Source organism: Elephas maximus, chromosome 22 (assembly GCF_024166365.1).
Source record: "Elephas maximus indicus isolate mEleMax1 chromosome 22, mEleMax1 primary haplotype, whole genome shotgun sequence".
Classification (NCBI taxonomy): Eukaryota; Metazoa; Chordata; class Mammalia; order Proboscidea; family Elephantidae; genus Elephas; species Elephas maximus.
Window position 1 is genome coordinate 72834623 of NC_064840.1, and position 20820 is coordinate 72855442.

Below are 20820 nucleotides of genomic sequence, written 5' to 3' on the forward strand. Positions count from 1 at the left end.
TGTTATAAATAGCTAAAACAGTAAAAGCATTTAAAATCAGTAACTATAGGTATCATTATGCTGCATTTTTTTATAGTGGAATATATTTCCTATGTGCCTATACATTGCTTTTCCAAGGCATGTAATGGAAACTTAAAAACTACTCATTCAACAGATATACACACACCCATGTTCACTGCAGCACTGTTTACAATAGAAAAAGTTGGAAGCAACCAAGGTGCCCATCATTGGATGAATGGATAAATAAATTATGGTATATTCACACAACGGAATACTATACACCCATAAAGAAAAATGATGAATCCATGAAACATTTCATAACACGGAGAAATCTGGAAGACATGCTGAATGAAATCAGTCACTCATATTGTATAAGACCACTATTCCAAGAACTGGAGAAATAGTTTAAGCAGGGAAGAAAATATTCTTTAATGGTTATGAGAGTGGGGAGGGAGGGAGGATGGGAGAGGGCTTTTCACTAATTAGATAGTAGATAAGTTTTATTTTAGGTGGAAGGAAAGACAATACATAATACAGGAGAGGTCAACACCACTGGACTAAACCAAAAGCAGTTTCCTGAATAAACTGAACGCTTCAAAGGCCAGCGTATCAGGGGCGAGGACCATGGTTTCAGGGGACATCTAAGTCAATTGGCATAATAAAATCTATTAAGAAAACATTCTGCATCCCCCTTTGGAGAGTGGCGTATGGGGTCTTAAACCCTAGCAAGTGGTCATCTAAGATGCATCGATTGGTCTCAACCCACCTAGAGCAAAGGAGAATGAAGAACACCAAAGACACAAGGTAATTATGAGCTAAGAGACAGAAAGGACCACATAAACCAGAGACTACATCAGCCTGAGACCATAAGAACTAGATGGTGCCTTGCCACAACCTATGACGGCCCTGACAGGGGACACAACAAAGAACCCCTGAGGGAGCAGGAGAGAGGTGGGATGTAGACCCCAAATTCTCGTAAAAAGACCAGACTTAGTGGTCAGACTGGGACTAGAAGGACCCCAGAGGCCGTGGTCCCCAGACCTTCTGTTAGCCCAAGACAGGAACCATTCCCAAAGGCAACTCTTCAGACAGGGATTGGACTGGACTATGGGACAGAAAATGATACTGGTGAGGAGTGAACTTCTTCGATCAAGTAGACACATGAGATTATGTTGACATCTCCTGTCTGGAGGGAAGATGAGAGGGCAGAGGGGGCCAGAAACTACCCGAACAGACACGAGGAGAGAGGGTGGAGGGAAGAACTGTGTTATCTCATTAGAGGGAGTGCAATTAGGAGTGTATAGCAAGGTGTATGTAAATTTTTGTGTGAGAGACTGACCTGATTTGTAAACTTTCACTTAAAGCACAATAAAAAGTAATTAAAATAAACAAACAAACAAATAAATAAATAAAAGAAAATACTCATTCAAGTGAACTTGCATTTTTGCTAACATTAGCAGCAAATAATACCCAACATTCACGGTCTCTTCCTGATAAAAAGTAGGCCCCAAACCTCTTTCCAATTATTCTAAACAAGAAAAATAAAAACATGAAAAAAAAAAGAAACTGTTTTTCTTCTGACTGGCATATAAAAACCTAAAGAAGGACAAGTCAGGAAAAGGAACTAAAAAATACATTCCTTGAGAGAAGAAAAAAAAAAAACTGGAATTACGGGAGATGGAACATCACTGTTCATTTGCACAGGGTAAGCTCTCACAGAGTAGACAATCTTCAAATATGCTACAAATGCGGGCAAGGGCAGTGAAGGTCAAGTACACTCATGCCTGGGGGCAGCGGGGAGGGGAAGCCTACTATGAAGGTCAAAGGAGATTTTTTGCAACTGTCCTTTTGGATAAGAAGTCCCTGGGTGGTGCAAATGATTAATGTGCTCGGCTGCTAACTGAGAGGCTGGAGGCTTGGAATCTACCCAGAGACGCCTGGAAAGAAAGACCTGGAGCTCAACTTCTGAAAAACCAGCCATAGGAAACCTTATGGAGCATAGTTTTACTTTTTTATATCGTGGCTCCGTGAGTCACAGTTGACTCTATGGCACCCGTTCCTTTTGGATAAATCCCTTCTTTTGGTGGGAAGCGTTCTCCGTTAATAGATTTAGGAAATAAGGTGGCATTCAAAAACATCTCGTGCCTGAGGACCTTCTTTGGTCGGAGATGAGTACGCAAGTAGAGGAATAAGAATTCTGAAATTTTTCATAGTAGGATGACAGAGTGGGAGCCCTGGTGGTGCAGTGGTTAAGAGCTCGGCTGCTATCCAAAAGGTTGACAGTTCAAATCCACCAGCTGCTCCTTGGAAACCCTACGCAACAATTCTACTCTCTCCTGTAGGGCTGCTATGAGTCAGAATCAACTCAAAGGCAATGAGTTTAGTTTTGAGTTACTTTAAATCTGTTGAATATAACGCTAAAGAATTTCAGCTATTTTCTTTAATTCTTCTTGCAACTTTATTATATTTTACAATGGTACAAGTCCATGATAGGTTGGGGGAAAAAAACTGGTCACCACAAATAGTTTGGGGAACCTTGCTTTAATGTACACACAAAAAGTATGGAAAGACAGCGACTGCTTGAGTGTTTCAGCTCCTGGTATTTAAGCTTCCTTGTGTCTACAAAGAGAGAAAAAATGAAGCCTTGATTTGTGACATTTTGTACTGACTTCAGAATTAAACATTTTTTGGTATTGCCCATTTCTTGTTATTTGTTATTTACAGGGAGAAGCAACATTATTTGTTATTTACAGGGAAAAGCAACATAGTAAGCATTGTTAATGTCTTCAACTGGAAAGTGAAACAGAAATCCTCTAAAGGAAATGGTGGTTTTTTGCCTTTGGAATTTTATGCACAATGAGTAGTTCACATCTGGCACCAAGACTATAGATGGTCAATGATGCAAGGATGTTAAAACTGAAATACTCAAAGAAAAACAAGGGGCGGATGGTGGCAGGAAGTACAACAGGCCATTTTGCCATTTAAGTGTAAAATATGCTCATTCTAGAGCTTCCTTTCATATGGCTAGTGTTTAGGAAATGGTTAGCATTTCTTAGGAAGATGATTTGCTCTGATATAAGTGAGAAAATTGGAGACCTTTAGAAGCTTCTATTTTCTTTAGTTCTCTAAATTCATCTTTATCTTAATGGTATCACTTATCATTTATTATCTCCAACAGTGGTTGGGTTATAGTAAAACTCAGTGTTTAAAAGCATATCACCAAAAGCAAAAGCGTAACTCGAAATCTTCCGAATTTTTTCCAGCCTACTCGCTCAGCCCCTCAGGCTGTGAACACTTTAACCTTTATCAAGGTGACTGCAGTGGTTCTTGAATGGATAATAATTAGTATTGTACGCATTGTTTAAAAAGAAGTGTTTCTGCCTCATTTCTTTTTTTCCTTTGGTACTGAATAAAGAGTTAAGAAAAAGGATATCTAGAGCTTTGCAGGTGGGGTAATGCCATTGATTAATAAGATTTACTGTTCTTAGTGAAAATTATAATCACTATCCAAGGCCTGCTGGAATCTGGGCCCATCCCGTTTTTCCAATCTTCCCTCCTTCCAAACACAAACACCAGGCTCCAGCTGGCTGAGCTGCACAATTGCGTCACCCTGCTTTCTGCATTCCCCGTGTCCTCACTTTGCCAACAGCATTTTCCTTGCCTAGAAATGCCTCCGATCCACCTCTCCAGTTTTTCCAGGCTTTCTTTTCCCCCAGATGCTCTGTGGAGCAGGGCAGCAGTGCTCTCTCTCTAAGCCTACCAGTACCTTACCACTTAGCTGGCACTTATCTTTCTCAGCAGGCTGTCAGCATTCTTAAGGGATGTGTCCCAAAGGTCTTAGGATAAGGAAATCCTGGACAACTAAACAGGAGAGGCAGGAAAGGCTGCCTCACATATCAACATCACTGCTTCCTAGACCTTGTCCCCTTGTAACTCTGGCCCTCAACTTTCTAGCAGAGGAAGTGGGAGTGGAGGTAGGTAGGGAAGAGGATTAGATGGGCTGCCATTTGGTTGGACTTGGACTGACCTCCAAGAGATAACAGGCCCTGCTGAGGGGATGGTAAAGATTGTAGCCTTACTAAATAATTACGAATAATACTAAAACCAAACCACTTGCCATCTGGCTGATTCCTACTCATGATGACCCCGTGTGTGCAGAAGAGAAATGCTCCATAGAGTTTTCACGGCTGTGAGTTTTTGGAAGCAGATCACAGGGCTTTCTTCCAAGGCCTCTCAGGATGGGTTTGAACCAGCAATCTTTGGGTTAGTAGCCGGGTAGTTAATCATTTTCACCACCCAGAGGCTACTACTAAAAAGAGTGGTAATATTTAAATCACTTTTGAGCAATATATGTTCTTGTTGTTAGTTGCCCTCGAGTTGGCTCCATGTCATGGCGACCTTATACATGAAGGTGATTTTTCAGGTCACTTCGGCTGTTACCAGGCTTACAAAATAGCAAATTAGGGAGCCTTTTTTGTGTCAGTCGCCCATGTGCCTCTCTGAATCTCTTCTCTCCTGTGATCTCTTTCTTTTCCCTGAGATATTCATTCATCTGGCTGTTCATGGTTACCTACTTCACAGTGGTCTATGTCTTCATCACAGCCAGTTTTACAGGTGTTTAATAAAGCTTGTTGGCTATTGCAAGAGTGAATAAAGTTTAGCCTTGGTAGAGTAGGAGGGGGTGTACAGCTGTGGATGAGATTATAAATAAATTATCACTGCTGTCGAGTTGATTCCAACTCATAGGGACCTTATAGGATGGAGTAGAACTGCCTCCGTAGGGTTTCCAAGGAGCAGCTGGGGGGATTAGAACTGCCAACTTTTTGGTTAGCAGCCTGAGCTCTTAACCACTGCACCACCAGGGCCCCATATACGAACTAGACCTGGTCCAAATAAACATCTACTTATTGAACATGTGTGGTGGAGCAATATGTCATTCAGGTTCTTATCCAATAGTCTCAGCTCCCCGCCTCTTTTTCTCTCTCTACCACATGTGCATACGGAATTATTTCCATTATCTTAAAAGGCTGTTTTCTTTGGGAGGCTGGATAATGCGTATTAACATGGCAAACATTTGAAACATTACAACACAACAGAGCATCTTTGGTTACTTTGCTTGTTTAATAAACTTATCATACATATGCGTCTTTTCTCTCACCTTAACTGTGAATTCTCCGAGGGTAGGTAGTGCCTTAAATAGTTTTATTAGCCAGAGCACTACTGGGCAAAAACAGATAGTCAAAAATTATTTTTGTTGTATTCATAATAAAATACAACCTTTCGGTAGCTCTTCAGCATCATGATAATTTACCTTATGGCTTAGAATTTTATTGCCTTGAAGGGCATTTTGAAATTATATGCATGTGGAATAAATGGGAAACTTTCATGGATATTAACCAGTGATCTTCAAATTTTAGTGTGGATAAAAATTCCTTGGAGAGTATATTAACATTTAAGATTCTTAAGTTGAAGAAATTCTGATTCAGGAGTCCTGGAGGAGAGGAATGGTTTGCTCTCAACTACCAACTGCAGAAGAAAGGCCTGGCTACCTGCTTCCATAGCGAAGAAAACCCTGTGGAGCAGTTCTAGTCTGTAACACATGCAGTTGCCATGAGCTAGATTCAACCTGATGGCAATGAGTTCAGTTTTGTTTTTCTTAGGCTTGGAGGCACCCAGGAGTATGAATTTTTAAACAAGTACTCTAAAAAATCATGAGACACACTTGAACAAACACTGCATTAAAGGGTGTGTTTCTATTCCCCATTAAAAATGTCATTTTTTTCCTTGTTAATTAAAAAATATTGAGTTTTTTTTGTGTAAGACATTTAAAGATAAATCAGATATGGGTTTTATAATAGGGAAAATAAGTCTTAATTATAATAAAGGGTATAAAGAGATAAAAATCTTATGAGAAGTTCAGACATAGTACTTGGGAGTTCAAGGAAAAAATGCTGATTTCAGAGTAGTGAAGATCATGGAAGGCTGCAAGGAGGAAATAAACATGGAAATTTAGAGATGGTATGAAAGGAAATTTTAGGAAAATGTAGCAATGTTAGCAGAGACGCTGAGCTAGAAAATGCGAGATACAGAGGGCACGGGCATTCCTGTGACGGAGTCTGTGGCGCAGCTGGACAGGAAGTTGGCAGCTGGTAAAGAAGTAGGCAATTGGCTGAGTGGCTGGGGCTAGAGGCCGTGTAGATGATCTTTCCACTGAGGGGGATTCTCAGGAGAAAGTGTAGAGAGAGAAGCAAACAAAACAAAACCCACACTTACATCTTGGTAAGGTATTCAGTAAGATCAAAATTAGATAGTAAACTTTTTTTTCTTAATTATATTAAATACATCAACAAATACTACGATACAAATATGTAACTTTATTTCCACGTACTTCATGACATTAAATTCTATTATTTGAAACAAAAAGATAAGACTGTAGAGTTGAATTTTAATAATGACCAGTATTAAATCTATGAAAATAAAATCAAAGCACTGTGCCTAAGGAATTTCTAAAATACAATTCTATAGGATTTGTCAAATAACATTTACATTTGCTACTATCTATGTCACTTAGGTAGACACTTAAAATACAAATCAGGCTAAATTCTGGGAAATCACAAAATGTTATAAGGTATTCCCTTGCTCTCCTTTCCTCTTAAAAACAAAACCAAACAAAAATCCCTAAGGATTAAATAACTTTACTAAAGAAAACAAAAGCGAGGTAAGCTGAAGTCATGGGAAATGGTACAGAAAGAGCAAGAGGCTGAAAAACCTACCCCAGATGGAGCAAAGACTTTCCAGATGTGGAATTCTTTCTATGGATCAGTGCTGTTTGCTTGGCTCACTTAGGTTCTACCAGAAAAAAAAAAAGAAAGGAAAGAAAAATGCAACTAAGGGCTTCTTTCTAATTTCTGTCTGAAAATTAAACAAACCTATTTTGGTGAAAATTTGTATATTTTTCCATTATGAAAATGTCTTGATATCTGTATCCTGTCATTTTTTTTTTTTAAGCTGGCTTCCATTCTAGATGGGAATGCTTTTGGAATGTTTGAAGGTATTTTATGTGCGTCGGAAATATCTCCATTTGGAAGGACATTGCTAATGTCTCTATTCCACAGTCTTCCTGTCCGCATCAGAGGAAGGTCACGGCATTCTCTTCATGCGGGGATTAGGGGGTCACGGCTTTGTTTAGGGTTGCTATGAGTGGGAATCGACTCGACAGCAGTGGGCTTTCGGTTTGGCTCGGCTCTGTTTATGTTCTGTTGTTATGGACCATCTGCTCGAATGCCTCCTGATTAGCTGCAGAATGACAAGTGCCATCTCAAAGTTAGGGTCAAAAGTTAGACTTTGCCGACTCTTTTTTTTTTTTTTTTAAGTCCAAACATTTGGTGCTCAAAAATATTACAAAATAAACCAAGTTTTCTTGATACAATAAAAAAGTCAGTTCCCCAGTATAGTGAGTGAAATTGTGGCCCCCAAAAGATATGTTCATGTCTTAACTCCCAGAACTGATCGATATGATCTCATTTGGAAAAAGAGTCTTTGCAGATGTAATTAAGTTAAAGATCTCAAGATGAGATCATCCAGGAGTAAATGGATGGGCCCTAAATAGAATGACAAATGTCTTTACATGGGGCAGAAAGAGAAGAAGAGGAGACGACCACAGGAAGATGGAGGCAGATGGAAATAATTTAGCCACAAGCCAAGAAATGACTGGAGCCACCAGAAGCTGAAATAGGCAAGGTTTTTTTTTTTTTTTTGGCTTTTTAATTAAAAAAATTACATGTAAGTGTGGAGGTGGGGATTTTTTTATTCTAAGGCCTCCAAGCACTGTATTGCAGCTACAATGGCGAAGGCAGCAAGCGGCGTCCATCCATGTAGCACAAACATCAGCCATGTGACCCAAAAGGGGAAATCAGGCTTTTCTTATTTTATGACTTTACTAAAGTGAGCGTATTAGTTTCCTAAGGCTGCTGTAAAAAGTTATCACAAATTAGGTGACTTAAAACAACAGAAATTTATTCTCTCCAGTTTTGGAGCCTAGAAGTCTGCAATCAAGGTGTGGCAGGGACATGTTCTCTCTGTAGGCTCTAGGGAAGAATCTGTTCCATGTCTTATCTTAGCTTCTGATGTTGCCAGCAATCCTTGGCGTTTCTTGGCTTTTAGACACATCACTCCAATTTCTGCCTGTGTCGTCACATGACGTTCTCCTTGTGTGTCTCTTCTCTCTTTTTATAAGGACACTATTCATATTAGATTTAGTACCTACCCTACTCTAGTATGACTTTATTTTACCTTAACTAAATACATCTACAAAGACGCAAATTCCAAAAAAGTTCTCAATCTGAGATTCTAAGAAGGACACAAACTTTGAAGAGACACTATTCAACCTCTTACAGAGAGGTAGAAAAAGCATCAGCTATGGAGCAAGATAAAGTCATGTGCTGTGTACCTTAAAAATCAAAACCAGTAACCTTCTTATTGACTCCCACTCATGATGACCCATGTGTGTCAGAGTAGAACCATGATCCACAGGATTTTCAGTGACTGATTTTTTGGAAGTAGATCACCTCTGGGTGGACTCAAACTTTCAACCTTTCAGTTACCAGCCTAAAAAAAAAAAAATTTTTTTTTTAGCCTAGTGAGTATTAAAGATAATACAGAAAAAGAACCTAGCTTTCTTCTCAGCCATATATAGTGTGTTGTTGTTAGGAGCCGCTGAGTCGGTTCTGACTCATAGGGACTCTAAGTACAACAGAACAAAACACTGCCTGGTCCTGAACCATCATCACAAACGTTGTTATGTTTCAGCCCATCTGTTTCAGCCATTATGTCAACATATCTTGTTGAGGGTCTTCCTTTTTTCACTGACACTCCACCTTACCAGGCATGATGTCCCTCTCCAGGGTCTGGTCCCTCCTAATAATATGTCCAAAGTATGTGAGACAAAGTCTTGCCATTCTCACTTCCAAAGGACACCCTGGTTGTACTTCTTCTAAGACAGATTTACTTGTTCTTTTGGCAGTCCATGGTATATTTGATAGTCTTTGCCAACATCATAACTCAAAGTCATCAATTCTTCTTTGGTCTTCCTTATTCATTGTCCAGCTTTCGAATGCATATGAGGTGATTGAAAATATCATGGCTTGGGTCTGGCACACCTTAGTCCTCAAAGTGACATCTTTGCATTTTAACATTTTAAAGTAGGTACGCAAAAATAATAGCTATTGCTAACACATTTTGCAGTAGTATTTTTCTTTTGATAAGTAATTAAAATCAATGGTTAAGAAAAGAGACATTTTTGCCTATAAAAGAAAGGGCAGAAATTAACATTAGTGGATAGTTTAACATATTTTCTGATTTAAGAGTTTTTTTTTTTTTTTAGATTTTTATAGATGGAAACAACCTAAGTGTCCATCTACAGATGAATGGATCAACAAATTATGGTACGTACATACAATGGAATACTATGCAACAATAAAGAACAATGGTCAATCTGTGAAACATCTTACAACGTGGATGAAACTGGAGAGCATTATGCTGAGTGAAATAAGTCAGTCACAAAAGGACAAATATTGTAGGAGATCACTGTTATAAAAAACCAAGAAAACGTTTACATACAGGAAAAACAACAACAACAATCTTTGATGGTTATGAGGGAGTGGAGGGGTAGGGAGGGGAAATCACTAACTAGATTGTAGACAAGTGTTAACTTTGGTGAAGGAAAAAACAATGCACAATACAGGTGAAGTCAGCACAGCTACAGAAACTTCTAACACATCCAAACACCTTGAGGGACCGAGTTGCTGGGGCTGAGGGCTGGAGTCCACAGTCTCAGGAGACATCTATGCCAGGTGGCATAACATAGTTCAGAAAGAAAATGTTCTACATCCTACTTTGGTGAGCAGCATCCAGGGTTTTAAAAGCTTGTGAGCAGCTATCTGAGATACATCGACCGGTCCCATCATGCTTGGGGCAAAGGAGAGTGAAGAAAACCAAAGATACAAGGAAAACATTAGTCTGAAGGACAAATGGACCACATGAACCACAGCCTCCACCAGCCTGGGCCCAGAGAAGCTAGATGGTGCCTGGCTACCACCACCAACTGCTCTAACAGGGATCACAACAGAGAGTCCCGGACAGAGCTGGAGAAAATGTAGAACAAAAGTCAAATTCACAAAAAACAGACCAGACCTACTGGTCTAACAGACTGGAGGCACCTCTGAGACTATGGCCCCTGGACACCATGATAACTCAGAACTGAAGCCACTCCTGAAGTCCACCTTTCAGCCAAAGATTTGACACGCCTATAGAACGAACCATAATACACGTGAGAAACATTTCCTCAGTTCAGTCACGTATACGAGACCAAATGGGCAACACAGGCCCAAAAGCAAAGACAAGAAGACAGGAAGGGACAGGAAAACTGGATGAATGGACATGGAGAGCCCAGGGTAGAAAGGGAAAGGAAGGCATGCTGACACATTGTGAGAATTGCAACCAATGTCACAAAACAATTTATGTATATATTTTTGAATGAAAAACTGTGCTAAAACACCTAAAACACAATACATTTTTTAAAAAAGTTTTTATTTTAAAAATGTATTAAACAAGCCCCCTTTACGTGCTTAGGACTGAGGTAAGTGACTTATAAAAAGATGCTTAAAACACTATTGTGAGGTAAGGCTGGGACAAAACATTCGAAGGACAATGACAAGAAAAAAAAAAGGACTATGACGTCCATATTTGATTAAGTGTGAAAATGACCAGTAGAGACTATATATGCTGTTGTTGTATCATTTCAAAACGAATGACATTAACGTAGGCAAGCAGTGTCCCGGAAGGCTTCACAGTGAGGGTAGGACCCGGATGAGTCCTTGGGGGACAAGGGAGATGGTTTCTGGAAGGGAAACAGGAGAAGCAAAGGTCAAGTTATGGAGAAGCAAATTCAGAAGAAAAGTGAGGTTGTTACTATGGTTACAACGGAAGGCCCACGGTAGAGGAGGATGGGAGATAAGGTTGGAAAGGAAGGGTAAGGCCAGATTATGGGAAAATTTATTTATCAGCCTGAGGAGTCTTGGCATTTAACCACTACATACAGCATAGTGGTTAAAAGCATGGATTCTGATCTGAGTTGCTTGTGTTTGAACTCTGCCTTGGTCTCTTACTAGCTATGTGATCTTGGGTATCATATGACTTCTCTGAGTCCTCATCTCCATATTGTGGAAAATAGTAACACCTACCTCATAGGACTATTAAAAGGATTAAATGAGTTCTTGCTTATAAAGTGCTTAAGAAAGTGCAGGCACAGAGGAAATGCTTGTATTATTATTCACTCAGTCATTCATTCAACAAACATTAGTCAAAATCCTGCCATTAGTCTGGCATTACATAAATACAGGGAAGACGTCTGCCTTCAAGGAAATCGCATGATAGTAGGGGGAACACTTAACTTGGATAAATACATCCAAACAGACTGTAGACTTAAAAAGGTAGGAGGATCGAAGAGAGTGATCGAAGAGAGTGATTAACTGTACTGTCAACCTCCATGTTTTCTGTTTCCTCTAATTTATAGGAAAGAATTACGATTTACATTAAGGAGAGGTTTATAACTTTAGCAGCTAGGAATTACTAGAACGTGTTTTCTTGGGAAGCTCAAAATTCTAGGGAATTTTTTATTGTGGTATATATATGTACATAGAACAAAACAGTTGCCATTTCAACATTTTTTACAGGTACAGTTCAGTGACATTAATTACATCCATCATGCTGGGCAGCCATCACCATTATCTCTTTACTCATAGGAAATTTTAAAAGAAAAAAGGAAAACTCCATTATGGTGAGTGCATGAGGGTTCTGGGGGGACCATTTTGCTTAAGCAGCACTGTAAGAACTCTATGAGATCCTTTTTCTCTGATAACAGTGCTGAGGAAAGACAGGCTTCTTAAATCCATGATCCACTATTTTCCTGAACTAGCTAGGCTGGTTTCCACATAGCTTGCATGAAACAATAGATGGACACCAGCCTTTTCTTTGATATTGGTTACCTTGCTATGATTTTTAAAAACTTCTTTGGGTTTCCTACTTAGATAAACTGTCACTCAAAATCCTATCTTAGTTCTACAATAGAAATGTCAATGGATCCCTCTGGAAGAGGTAATGATCGCAAACTCTTGCATATAGAAAAACAAAGTGTTCAAAGCAATGGAGAGTCAATAAGAGAAGAAAAATAAAGTTATGCCAGCAGAATTGTAGGACCTTTCATATTCAGACAGGTCAAAAAAATACCTTGTTCCATGTAACTTCCCAAAGTAAATGTGCCTCTCCAAAGAAACCACAATCAATGTACAATTATCTTGTGGGTACATACTTGTGTATATATAGTCAGATTATTAATAAAAGTAACTGAACTGCAAACCGCGCACTGGAAATCCTATAAAGGTAAAGATTTGAAGACATCTGAGAAATGGTCAGATATTATTTTCAAACTAAATGGGAGTTCTACTGCTTTCTAAATAAAACTGAAAGGGACCTGTTTCACAAATTGTCTTTCTTCATAAAAGACTGAAGATGACAGATTAATTTTTTTCTATTGATTAAAGATCAATAGCTATCAAAATATTGAAATTGCAAAACAGGCTCATTAGCCTGGCCTGATAGTTCCATCTACCCGTTCAGATATACTGCTTACAGCCATTCTTTCTAAGGGGTAATGGGAAGAGCAAAATGTGCACCAGACTCTTTGGAGGAAGACATCTTAAGCTCTTCAAATGTCGTGAACAGTCCTGGTCACTGATAGACTGGAGATGAACTGAGTGCCTGCATGAGTTGTTGGGTATATGATTGACTCAAATCTATTTCCTGAGCACATGTTCTACGCAAGATTCCACACTAGGTATGGGATGACAAAGACGAAATGGAGGATTTCTACCTTGAAGGAGCTCACAGCATGATGCAGAAGATAATTCATGAACAAAATACATTATTTGTTGTTGTTAGGTGCCTTTGAGTCAGTTCCGACTCATAGCAACCCTATGAACAATACAACGAAACACTGCCTGACCCTGCCTCAGCCTCACAATTGTTGCTATGTTTGAGCTCATTGTTGCAGCCACTGTGTCTATCCATCTCCTTGAGGTTCTTCCTCTTTTTCACTGACGCTGTGCCTTACCAGTCATGATGTCCTTCTCCAGGGACTGATCCCTCCTGATAACATGTCCAAAGTATGTGAGACGAAGTCTTGCCATCCTCTCTTCCAAGGAGCAGTCTGGCTATAGTTCTTCCAAGACAGATTTGTTTGTTCTTCTGGCAGTCCATCGTATATTCAATATTCTTCACCAGCACCATAATTCAAAGCTTCAATTCTTCCTCCATCTTCCTTATGCGTCATCCAGCTTTTGCATGCATATGAGGTGACTGAAAATATCATGGCTTAGGTCAGGCGCACCTTAGTCCTCAAAGTGACATTTTGCTTTTCGACACTTTAAAGAGGTCTTTGTAGCAGATTTGCCCAGTGCAGTACATCGTTTGATTTCTTGACTGCTGCTTCCATGGGTGCTGATTGTGGGTAGATTCAAACAAAACAAAATCCATGACAACTAGAGTATTTTTTCCATTTATCATGATAAACTGACAGATGCATGGTGGAAAATACATCAAAAGAATGGCTAAATTCCATAGAAAGATACCAATGAAGTACTACTTTCAGCTACAGACACTTGGGAACCCGCTCCAAGTAAAGGAGGTAACATTTAAGTTGAAACTTGTTAAAAGAGAAATTATCACATGCCTGTGTGGCTTGAAATATAATTGTGAAAAAATGAAATATGTTCGATTGGTTCTGGTGATAGAGTAGATTCGTTTTACCTATTCGGTACTAGCTAAAATACCCATTAAGAAACTAAAAAACACATTTCAAAAATTATCCGCCTTGAAAAATATCCTGTGAATTCAAGGTCTTTGGCATTTAAGAATAGTTTACTTATATTTTTTCACAAATTCCTTCATACCAGAAATCTAATGTATTTCCTCTCAACGGCCCGGTCAACCACAGCCAACTTTTCATGGATTAGTTTACATTAAGTTTCAGAAAAACTGAGAGGTTATGAGCAGGCACACCCTAAATTCCTTCCTCATAAAAAAGAAGGCGAGTCAGAGACCGTAATATTAAAAAAAGTGAAGCAAGTGAGTATTTATAAGCCCTTAGTATAAAAATAATGAAATACATTTTCTGAGAGTGAAAGGGTATAAGGACTTTGGAATGTTGGCTGAAGCCCAGCTTGGCCAGACAAAGAATTTTCAGACCCTGCCGAACCCTACAAAACAGCTGGGGGTCTTCGCAGTTCCAGGAGGAGCCTCACTTAGAGTGATAAGGTTCTACATTTGGCTTTGGAAGTATCATATGTACAGTGTAAAGCATTTGCTGATTTTTAAATGATCTCATTTATTCATTCACTTGTCAAACATCAGCAACTACAGTATCGCGAGGCCTGGGAGTACAAAGCGGAATGAAAGAAAATCCTGGCCTTCAGGATGCTCACAGTCTAGTGGGAGACACAATACTAAAAGCAGTATGACTCAGAATCATGGTTCTCTGATGGGGACATAACATCGGGCAGACTCTTCCAAAGGAGGACCCTGGAATCCCTTTGGCTCTGTAGATACTGGAACTTGACTGAGAGTAGAGTAGAACACATGGGCGCTTTCTGAATCGAAACAATGATGATCAGACTGGAAAAAGGGAACTGTCTTTCTATTTCAGTGTTTTTCTTTCGTCATCTGCGTTTCTCTTTTCTATGACCGAAGGAGCCAAGAAAATGAGCCCAAAATTCTCCAAGTCTAGGCTTTGTTATTCAGTGCGTTTACAAGCTTAGAATGAAATTATGAAAACCTTGAAATTTTCCCCTCACACATCTGCCACAAAGAAGTGTTTGATTTCCACTTTCTGCCTTAATAGCCACAACGCCAAGTTTGCAAAGACTGTGGCTCTGTTATAGGCTTCTGAAAGCTGTCTTTCACAAGGGTTTCAGGGTATAATAATTCATTATCTCGATTTTTAACATTTTCTGGTTGACCAAATAACCTTGAGGCAGGAAAACAAACATTCTAAGAAAAAATGACAAAGGGACACAACCAAAGCCAGATTCTGAGTCACCTTTCTCAGAAACACCTGTTCCACATTTGTATGGGAGAGATCTTCAAACAACACCATTAACTAATTATCTGGCTGAGATACTTGGGAGTCGTGGGATAGTAGGAGAATGGAGGGAGTTGGGGGGAAAAATTAAATAAGGTTTAGAACCATGTGAACTCTAAATAAGATTGAAGCTACCACATCTTTATAATTACAATGTATTGATTAATACATATTTATAGAACACCTGCTATGTGCTATCAGCTGTTCTCATTACAGGAGACACGAAGACAGCATTCCTGACCTAGAAAAGCTCATGGCCTACGGAAGGGGACACAGCTAAGCAAGATAATAACGTCTGTAAGAAAGAGCGCATAGAGATTTTTAGGAGCACAGAAGGATCAATGATGAATTCCGCCTGGGAAATAACTTATTAAGGAGGCTATATTACTGCTGGACCTAAAAAAAAAAAGAAAGAAAGGATTTTTCAAGACAGAGAGGATAAAAACAGGCCATTTTGCCTAATGACAGTGGCCCATTTTCCATGGGCTGCCAAGTGGCCTGATAAAATGTGTGAGGAGTTCTGTGGTTTAATTTCAGAGTGAGAGATTAAATAGTGGACCCTAAATTATTACTTTTCAAATGTGCTCAGAGTCACACTTCGGTGACTAAGATACAATGCTCGTTTTCTAAGTTACATTCTTCTATTCAACAGAGAACACGTTCTACATTATAAAAGTAGATATTTTTCTCTTCCAGGAGATTAAATGAAATTATTTTCATTTAGAATGAAGAAAAACATGGCCCATATTTTTTTCTGAATAAGTCATCTACCTACCTACCTACCTGCCTACCTACCTACCAATCTCTCTACTTATCTATCTAATCTATCTACCTACCTACCTCCTACCTGCCTACTTACTTACCTATCTAATCTAACTATATAATCTATCAATATTATCTATCTACCTACCTACTTATCTACCTATCTACCTACCTACCTATCACCTCTGTTTTTAAAAGAACAGCTCAGTTCTAGGCAGAAGTGGGAAGATAAAGACGAGAGAAAGATCGAAGGGCTCTGTGGCTGGACATGGTGACCGTGGTTAAACACTTCCCCCCCGCCCCGCCCCAACAACAACAACAAAAGGAATAGAAAGAAGAAAAGATATCGGCAGCATATCGGAGAGGCTCCTAGCGGGAGATGGAAGACACACGGGCACTACAAGGGCACCTTAATAACAGGACTATTCACAAAGGTGTAAGGAACCCAATGTTCATGAGGTTTCTGCTGGCCAATGTTTTCAGAAGTAGACCGCCAGGTCATTCTTCCTGGTCTGTCTTAGTCTGGACGTTCTGCTGAAACCTGTCCACCACGGGTGGCCCTGTTGGTATTTGAAATACTGGTGGCAAAGCTTCTAGTATCACAGCAACATGCAAGCCACCACAGTGTGTCAAACTGACAGCCATGTGGTACAAAAGGCCTCTCTAAAGTGTTAAAAAGCAAAGATCTCACCGTAAGGACTAAGGTGCCCCGACCCAAGCTCTGGTGCTCACAGTCACCTGGCATGCGTGTGAAAGCTGGGCAGGTAGTAAGGAAGACCAAGGAAGGGGTGATGCCTGTGAACTGTGGTGTTAGTGACGAATGTTGGGCGGACCACGGACTGCCAGAAGAATGAACAGGTCTATCTTGGAAGAAGTACAACCAAAATGTTCACTAGAAGCAAGGATGGCAAGGCTTCGTTTCACATACTTTGGACATGTTACCAGGAAGACCAGTCCCCAGAAAAGGACATCACGCTTGTTAAAGTGGACGGTAAGTGAAAAAGAGGAAGATCCTCAACGAGATGGATTGACAGTGCCTGCAACAAGGGGCTCAAGCACAACAGTGATCGTGAGGATGGCACAAGACCAGGCAGTGGTTCGTTCTGTTGTGCATAGGGCCGCTAGGAGTTGGAACTGACGGGATGGCACCTAACAACAATGACAACAACAACAGGGAACCCAAGGAGTTCCTTGTTGGTACAGAAAGTTAATGCACCTGGTTGCTAAACGAAAGGTTGGAGGTTCATGTCCACCCAGACATGTCTCAAAGAAAGGCCCGGCAATCTACTTCCAAAAAATCAGCCACTGAAAACCCTATGGGAGTTCCTGGGTGGTACAAATGGTGAAGCACTCGACTACGAGCCAAAGGATTGTGGTTTGAACTCACCCAGAGGTGCCTCGTAAGACAAGCCCGGCGATTTGCTTCTGGAAGGGCAGAGCCTTGACAACCCTACGGAGCAGTTCTACTCCGCACATGTGGGGTCACCACGAGTTGGAATCACTCAACAGCAATCAACAAGACACTCCTCATTCCTTCTCCCACACTCACATTAAACCACATGGAGCACACTTCTGTCCTGACACACACGAGGTTGCCGTGAGTCACAGTCAACTAGACAGCAACTGGTTCAGGGAAACCAACGGTCCAACCTCTAAGCCTGATTTGCCAAGAGCCAAGAATGGTTTCAGAACCTGGAAAGGGCCCCTTGAAAAAAGTCAGTGGTGATCGCTAGTGAGGCAGCCAGGGGACATAAATGTCCCAACCTCACTGTCCCACTGCCCCCTCCCTGAGTCTTCTGCTCAGGCCCCTCATTGGTGGAATGGGGACGACAGAAAGGAAGAATGTCCATTGATTTAGTACACACGAAGCCCTGGTGGCACAGTGGTTAAGAGCTCAGCTGCTAACCAAAAGGTCAGCAGTTCGAATCCACCAGGTGCTCCTTGGAAACCTATGTGGCAGTTCTACCCTGTCCTATAGGGTTGCTATGAATCGGAATTGACTCTACGACAATGAGTTTTTTTTTTTTTTTTTTTTTTTTTCGCTCAGCATCGCAGGGCACAGAAGTAGGGTAGAGGGTAAATCTGAGGAGCAAAATGGAGGTATCCAGCACAGTAATTTATACTGCATCCAGACTATAAAGGACCAGCTATGGCAAGCAGGGAAGTCTGTTCTGTAGACAATAGGGAGACAAAAAAAACCTAAAAGCAGGATGCAACATGATCAGATTGTCTTTCTCAAAGATGAGTCTGACCACAGTGTACAGAGTGGACTGGCCTAATGACAGAGTAAGGCAGGGAAAACAGCGTTGGAAGCTGTTGTGCTAGTCGGGTGGGAAACGAAGCCCTGAATAAAAGCGGTGGAAATGGGAATGGACGAGGGGTGATGGAAGATAGTGTGGACAGGGCTGTGCGCAAAGGCTGAGGGAGGGTGGGAGCAGCAGGTTAACTCAGACATTTAGTTGAGTTGCTGGGTAGATAGGATCCGGTTACCCCTGGGACTTGGGATATGGAGTCACAGGAAAATGGGATATGGAGAATACATTTCTCAGGGGCTAATCTTTCATGAAGGAAACCTTGATTATTTAATCTTTCATGAAGGAAACCTTGATGGTGTAGTGGTTAAGTGCTATGACTGCTAACCAAAAATTCGGCAGTTCAAATCCACCAGGTACTCCTTGGAAACTCTATGGGGTAGTTCTACCCTGTTGTATAGGGTCGCTATGAGTCAGAATCCACTCGATGGCAATGGGTTTGGTTTCTTTTTTTAATCTTTTGTGATAATCGAAGTACACCTATTCACAAGAGAGAATTTTAGCCTGATAATGAACAGAATTGCTAATGAGGTGGCCAACTCTGCCTACGCTGTGATAACCTTTGTCTGGTTTATTCACAGGGCTTGTTGAGAAAGTGATCTCTTTCTTCCATGTGGACAGTGGCTTAGCTTTTAATCAGTCCTCTGAGGGTGCGTGGGAGAAGTCTTGGAGCAGACACTGGCAACAGTGACACCGTTAATGCTTACTTAGCCTGTCCGCAAAGCTGGTTATAAGCACAACTAATTATCTTAAGAACCGGCTACACCATTTTTCAGGGCCTATTTTGTGCCAAGCATTATTCCCTTGCAACAACAATGGCAGGTTCTTTATTTATGTTCTAGAAATGAGGGACATGAGGAAGTTAAGTAATGTGCTCAAGGACGCACAGATAGGAAGCAGGTGTGCTGCAGAATATAGTGCTGGTTTGGGCCCGCTCTCTAGGGGCATACAGATGCTAGAGGCATAACAGAATTGGACAAAATGACACAGAACGATGCTTGTGTGATTCTTTTTTTTTTTTTTCCTGTAGATTATCAGTTGAAACTTTTGAGCGAGATCATCCAGCAAGAGTAGGTAACAAAAGACAGAAACCTAAAGTACATCGAAGTTTAATATAGAGGAAAACTCAGCCATGGTGATAGCGAACTAAGAGCAGGAGAACCAGGAGAGAATGCTATCCTGGAAATTAAGGGAATATCTGAGGAGTGGTCAAATGCCACAAAATTGCCAAGCAGGATGCGTGTTGAAAATAGCCCATTATGGTTGGTGTTTGGGAAGTTAATGATGACTTAAATGACTGTAGTTACTAGAGGGTGTTTAAGGAGTAAATTAGAAGGGACAAAATGGATACAATAAATATCAATAATACCTTAAAGTCAATTTGCTTTTAGCAAAGCAGTATATGTGTGATTAATTCTGATATATACACACACACACATATATATCTCACACAAGCAAAATTCTACTGAAGATCATTCAAAAACAGCTGCAGCAGTATATCGACAGGGAAGTGCCAGAAATTCAGGCCGGTTTCAGAAGAGGACATGGAACCAGGGATATCATTGCTGATATCAGATGGATCCTGGCTGAAAGCAGAGAATACCAGAAGGATGTTTACCTGTGTTTTATTGATTATACAAAGGCATTTGACCGTGTGGATCATAACAAACTATGGATAACACTGCGAAGAATGGGAATTCTAGAACACTTAATTGTGCTCATGAGGAAGCTTTACATAGATCAAGAGGCAGTTGTTCAGACGGAACACGGGGATACTGATTGGTTTAAAGTCAGGAAAGGTGTGCGTCAAGGTTGTATTCTTTCACCATACCTATTCAATTTGTATGCTGAGCAAATAATACGAGAAGCTGGACTATATGAAGAAGTATGGGGCATCAGGATTGGAGGAAGACTCATTAACAACGGGCGTTATGCAGATGACACAACCTTGCTTGCTGAAAGTGAAGAGGAAGCACTTACTAATGAAGATCAAAGACCACAGCCTTCAGTATGGATTATACCTCAACATAAAGAAAACAAAAATCCTCACAACTGGACCAGTGAGCAACATCATGATAAATGGAGAAGAGATTGAAGTTGTCAAGGATTTCATTTTACTTGGATCCACAATCAACAGCCATGGAAACAGCAGTCAAGAAATCAAAAGATGCATTGCATTGGGTAAATCTGCTGCAAAGGACCTCTTCAAAGTGTTCAAGAGCAAAGATGTAACCCTGGAGACTAAGGTGCGCCTGACCCAAGCCATGGTATTTTCAATCGCATCATATGCACGTGAAAGCTGGACAATGAATAAGGAAGACTGAAGAAGAGTTGACGCCTTTGAATTGTGGTGTTGGCGAAGAATATTGAATATACCATGGACTGCCAAAAGAACGAACAAATCTATCTCAGAAGAAGTACAACCAGAATGCTCCTTAGAAGCAAGGATGGCGAGACTGTGTCTTACACGCTTTGGACATGTTGTCAGGAGGGATCAGTCCCTGGAGAAGGACATCACGCTTGGCAGAGTACAGGGTCAGCGGAAAAGAGGAA

The 20820-nt window shown here is 40.5% G+C and overlaps 1 protein-coding gene across 8 annotated transcripts in view; it reads right to left on the reverse strand.

Moving 5' to 3' along the window:
• DLC1 (DLC1 Rho GTPase activating protein) overlaps positions 1–20820 on the reverse strand; it is a 456845-nt gene that overhangs the window by 210547 nt on the left and 225478 nt on the right. The window contains exons 6-7 of one of the 8 annotated variants that reach the window (XR_007514916.1): positions 8450–8607; positions 6517–6849 (exon numbers count right to left, since the gene is read on the reverse strand). The exons of 5 other annotated variants lie outside the window; for them this stretch is intronic. Coding sequence is in view for 2 of the 3 variants with exons in the window: in XM_049866107.1 (XP_049722064.1) it covers positions 6839–6849 (11 nt within the window). In the remaining variant the exon portion in view is untranslated. Of the gene's footprint in view, positions 1–6516; positions 6850–6871; positions 8608–20820 lie in introns of those variants that run through there. 2 more of the 8 variants (XM_049866107.1, XM_049866108.1) reach the window with 2 other exon arrangements.